This window comes from Etheostoma spectabile, chromosome 23, assembly GCF_008692095.1.
Source record: "Etheostoma spectabile isolate EspeVRDwgs_2016 chromosome 23, UIUC_Espe_1.0, whole genome shotgun sequence".
Taxonomy (NCBI): Eukaryota; Metazoa; Chordata; class Actinopteri; order Perciformes; family Percidae; genus Etheostoma; species Etheostoma spectabile.
Window position 1 is genome coordinate 2,981,701 of NC_045755.1, and position 5,595 is coordinate 2,987,295.

General features: G+C 40.0%; 2 protein-coding genes across 4 annotated transcripts in view; one reads left to right on the forward strand and one right to left on the reverse strand.

Moving 5' to 3' along the window:
* Positions 1–1,319, reverse strand: part of zgc:162331 (sushi domain-containing protein 3) — a 41,615-nt gene extending 40,296 nt beyond the window's left edge. Inside the window, exon 1 of the mRNA XM_032505763.1 lies at positions 1,072–1,319. The gene's annotated coding sequence lies outside the window, so the exon portion shown is untranslated. The remainder of the gene's footprint in view (positions 1–1,071) is intronic.
* slc13a4 (solute carrier family 13 member 4) overlaps positions 1,128–5,595 on the forward strand; it is a 32,195-nt gene continuing 27,727 nt past the window's right edge. For all 3 annotated transcript variants that reach the window (XM_032505743.1, XM_032505745.1, XM_032505744.1), the window contains exon 1: positions 1,128–1,379. In XM_032505743.1, coding sequence (XP_032361634.1) covers positions 1,257–1,379 — 123 coding nt within the window. In that variant the 5' untranslated portion in view covers positions 1,128–1,256. The remainder of the gene's footprint in view (positions 1,380–5,595) is intronic.

Here is a 5,595-nt window from a genome sequence, read left to right on the forward strand (position 1 = left end):
CATTAGTGATGTGTCTAGATTGTTCTTTTTTAAAAGTGGCTTGATTACTGCAGTTTTCAGGGTAATAATGATGATAATAATAATAATAGTAGTTATAACTTTTTGTATAGCACCTTTTAAAAACAATAGTTTACAAAGTGCTTTGACAGTGGAACCAAAAAGCACAAACAAAACAAAAATATACATGAAAAATAAATAGGCATACGTATACTAGTCAAACTAGGATACACAACATTGTAATAGTTAAAACGATGGTGGCAGCTCTAACGGACAGCAAAAAAAAATCGAAATTCTATAAACAAAAATGAAAATAACACAGGATAGGAAAATAAATAAAGGAGTGACAACAAAAAGATTGGAAAAAAAAACATATAAAGCATCACAAAGTCTATAAAAGTGTGTTTAGATTTAAAAGATCGGATTCCTTTGGATCAGAGTAGCCTACTGTAATTTGGCTGCCTGTTCTGCCAATTTTCCCAGCCCTTGTCACATGACCAATTCATGTTTAGTTGACTTAGCAGAATTACATCATGTTCTATCCAATATTTTCTATATTTCTAAGCAGACGTTCTATGCTGAGGGAATTCTGATAAAATGTCAGATAATTGCGCCACCCTACATCCCCCTGTTGTAGATACCAACACAGTTTTGCTACAACAAGGATGTATACGCACACACACACACACACACACACACACACACACACACACACACACACACACACACACACACACACACACACACACACACAAACACACTTATGCAAACTTTACTTCACTCCTGATTGGTCAATACACAGCAAGAATGTGTGTGTGCGCGTGTGTGTGTGTGTGAGTGTGTGTGTCCGGGGGAGGTGGGGGATGTAAGCCGTGGTTAATTAGCATACCCATCGAGACTCATAAATGTGCCGGACAGCCTCACCTGATGCCTCAAACAGCATCAGCCATAGAGAAGAAGGAGGAGGAGGAGGAAGAAGAGAAGAAGTAGAACAGGGATTCTGGGATTCTGGGACTCTGGGGGTAGTGGTGCATGGAACTAGAGTCAAGCACGGTGAAAGTAAAGTTCACTCACCTTGCAGAGGCACAGACACAGGTCCCGGTTTTCCGTCCACACAGCTCCAAGAGACTGCTTCCCTCTTCCTCCTCCGGCTCTCTACGGTCGGCGGTGCTTTGAGACTCTCCAACCGGCCGGTCTGTGGCTCTCACACCCGGTCCTGCTGAGTTGCGACCGGTCCGACCCAGAGCCCCGGGTCCTCCATGAGGCTAGAGGCCGCAGCCAGGATGGATGTGTTCAGGAAGCTGTGGAGGGCGCGGAAGCTGATCGTCGTGGTGTTCATCCCGCTCTGCCTGCTTCCCCTACCGCTCATCCACCCCACCAGCGTGAGTACATCAAGAAAAACAGAATATCAATATTATAGACAGAAAATAAAGTTAACGTCGGACAGAAAGTCCTGATTTTCAACAACAAATGACATGTGTTAAACTACTGGTCTCTGTAGGAGAAATGTATGGCAATTATATTTGGAATGAAACCTCATAAAGGTGGGTGAAAAAATCAGTAAATTGTCCATATTGAGCATTGATACACTAAAAAGAGACATTTCAAAGATATATGAGATATCATTGTAAATTAGTTTTGTGAAACAAAATCACTAGAAATTGCTTCCTGACTACCACAAAGTGTTTAAGACAGAATATTAGCCTATATGAAAGTACCATGCTGCTGATACCAACATTTTTTATTTCAGTTTGTCATTATTAAACATATCAACACATAAATCACATAAATACCTAGTAGACATCCAGTCGATCTGTTGATCTTGCTCTTGGTTGCTGTGTGTGTGACAAAGTGTGTGAGAGTGTGAGTGAGAGAGAGAGAGAGAGTATCAATCAAAAGGCACTCTGTCTACTGTTTGATGAATGCTTGTCCCGATCATCAGCTGAGCTGTGTGTGTGAGAGGAGATGTCACCACATGTTGATGAGATGGAGATCAGTGTGCTGCTAAAAACGGAAAGAGGGAGAGAGAAAGAGAGGGAACAGAAAAGAGAGGAGTCAACAACTCAATAGTCATTTAGGCTCATTGCCTTCTGTAAAAGCCATTGTAAAGGAGGAGAAGTCAGTCTTATTATTCTGTGGCTCATGCTTGTCTTTAGAAAATGTCTCAGACAAGTTAAATTGCTCTGAGAACAATAGGATTATCTCAAGCTGCAGAAATCTGTGCAAGAATTCTCCTTTTCGGTGTAAAATGTGTTTCCAAAGAACAGAGTGGAGGCCTTGGAGACTAAATTAGGTGATACGCCAGATGAGTTGTACAAAAAACATGTTTTCTCATTCGTATTTCTTCTTTTATATGCATAATACTTATAAACTGACAGCTTTTCAACGCAGTTTGGTAATTTTATCAGTTGTGTCAAACTTTCAGATGAGGATTTGAGGATAAGGATTTAATGTAAGATTTGGGAATTTAGACAGGTTTTATGTTTAGTTAGGCCAAGTCCTGTGGGATTACATAAACGTGCTCTTACGCAATGTTAGAGCTGCAATTGAATATTAATTTCATTTGCGATTAATCTGTCGATTATTGTTTTGATTGATCGATTAGTTGTTTGCTCTATAAAATGTCAGAAAAGGGTGTTTCCCAAAGCCAAAGATGACGTCCTCAAATGTCTAGCTTTGTCCACAATTCAAAGATGATCAGTTTACTGTCACAGAGGAGTGAAGAAACTGGAAAATATTCACATTTAAGAAGCTGGAATCTGAGATTTTTTTACTTTCTTTCATAAAAAAATTAAGAATTCAGAATCTCAACAAAAATCACCTGTTTCTAAAAACGGTATTGACAGGAAAGAGGCAGAGTAGAAAACAGCAAAACCAGCTGGGGCAGTGTGGCTGGGGCATCCAGGCCACTGTGGCCATAGGACATATTTTTTGAGTGGCATAAGGCCAAACTGAGGGGGAATCGCAGGCACAGGCCCACATGGCCCCACAAAATCCTTGCCTTGGAGCTGTGACTCACTTTAATGATAAGTCATGAGTCTCAAACTGGATATAGGTCTAAATTTGTCACTATTAAACATCATCTTACCATATGGCCATTCCATGAAGTTGGACATAACATACAAAACACGATTGAAGTTTGAAGCTATATGGATAAACTGTAACATGTGACAGGTGTTTGTAGCTGATATTCTAATAAATAATCATGCAGTCACATGCTTATTAACACAATGAACTTTCAGTCATGTTTTTGCCAACACTTTCTTAATACGGTAGTTGCTAAACAACCACCATCTCAAACAATAGCGGTACGAGTGGTGCCAGGTGTGTGTGTGTGTGTGTGTGTGTGTGTGTGTGTGTGTGTGTGTGTGTCTGTCTGTGTTATATATGAGCTCCTCTGTGTCAAAGGTTTGTTTCTTGTAACATCATTAATATTCACAGGAACTGTTATGTGCTCGCACGTTGTCCATCAGCCAATCAGCTCTTTGCCCAGGAGCCTTGCTGTTATGTCAGGACTGGTTGATGTTTGGCGCAGGATGAGGCCAAGAAGGAACAAAAGAACAAAAAAACTCACTACAAAGAAGAAGAAAGAAACAATACAAGCAATTAAGTTACATAATCACCAACCACCACGCTGGATTTCGGCCCCACGTGGCTTCCTTATGACTCCAGGGCTCCCAGACTGTGTCAAGAATGTGACAGGGGTTTGGAGCGAGAGTGGGTGTGTATGTGTGTGTGTTTGGAGTAGTACTGTGTCCAGCTGCAGCAGGACAAAACATCTGTTGGATGCAGTCAGGCCAGGTCAGAGAGACAAGACAGAAATCAAAAAGCCAACAGTGACCGCCTACTTTTTGTTGCACGTTTTGGTTCCGGAAGTGATTGTCCCCATTTAATATCTCCATTGACGTTTCATTAAATGCTTATACAAAGACTTTTAAGCCTTGAACCAAGCCAACTAGCTACAAGATGAATTGTGACAATACAACATTTGATTCAACGCAAAAGAACATTTAGAAAACGTCAAAAAATGCAAGAGTACAGTACAACACTGTGTAAATAAACATCCATACACGTCAATGGTAGCAGCTCGCTATCGCTGTTCATGGGTGCGGTAAATATTTCCATGGTAACAGCGAGCTCCTCTAATAGACGTCGCTGTTACACTTAAAACGGATTGTGGGTTGTGCATTGCGAATAAAACATGTTTTTCTTAAAAGCAGATTGATTTCATACAGTCTTCTAGCTTCTAGAGGAGCAGAACCCTCCGTGTCACATTCTCATAGCTTGTGGGCAGTCTACCGTGGATGATTTAGACATTATGGCTAATAATGTAAATCCTTATGGAGAAAATGAATGGGATTTTTTACTTCCGGAACCACACTTTTGAGCTCTATGCTTGCGCCATTTTGCATCCCCATATAAATTAAAAGCTGTAAAAAAGAAGTGAGTCCAACACCACATACATGGTTGGCCCACCACTTTGGTCCAGACTGAAACAATTGTTGGATGGATTGGCATTAAATTGACAATTATTTCATACATGACTTGGCAAATCACATTATGCTATCTAAAGTACTGTTGGAAATACCATACCCAAAATGATTCCCATGTTATTTATGGACAGAGAGCATTGACTGTAAAAGCCGATGGTAAAATAGTAGTTTGTTGACATGTGTTTGTGTATGGCTGATACATGAATGTGTTATACTGCTTGTAGTTAGCAGGGATGGGAATCACCAGAGGCCCCACAATACGATATTATCACAAGGTACAATATTAATGGGATTTTAAACCCATTGCGATATTCTGCGTTATATTGCAACGTATTACCTTTACACCAACTTCAAGTCATGTCCCCAAAGGAAAACTGTGTCCATCTGTTTTATCTAAAAACAAAACTCACCTGCACTATCTATTGGACTAAAAAAAACAATTCATTTTATTAATCTAGTACCAAAAAGTCTATAGTTTACATCCGTGTAGCAACACAGTATTGCCATGGAAAGTATTGCAATACTATGCTGTATTGATTCCTGATAAGGTCTCTACTATTTATGAGTTTGCTTCTATTTGCAATGTCTGTTTAGTATGCATATCTGTCTGTCTACATATGGGTATAAAACCGATTGTGTGCGTTTATGTTATCATGTTGGTTTAAAAACCGATTTAACCCTCTGCTGATTGGTTCAGGGATTCCGCCTCTCCGGCATGGGATACCGATCATCTCCATTTCCTGACATGTCTACAGATAGCAGGGAGTTGATGAAAGAATCAGTAGGTTTCTGTTACATGGGGAGACAGTTGAGACAGATCAGCTGTAAAACTGTCAGAGTTCATTGATTTTGAGATAGAAGTACAGTATAAAATCATAAAATGTGATTCTCCCAGAAAGCCAAATTAGGGTTCAAACGTCTTCCTCTAGCGCCGCTTGCTGTGAAACACACAAACATGGTTTCTTTCACCTCCGGCCCTCAAGCTTCACATTTTTTTTACAGCCCAGGAAAATAGTGTGAATTTTCGCCTAGATTAAAAAAAAGAATTAAGAAACAGAATATTGAATTTTAATGCTTGTCCCAGTAGTTGTTGCAGCTCTGTCAT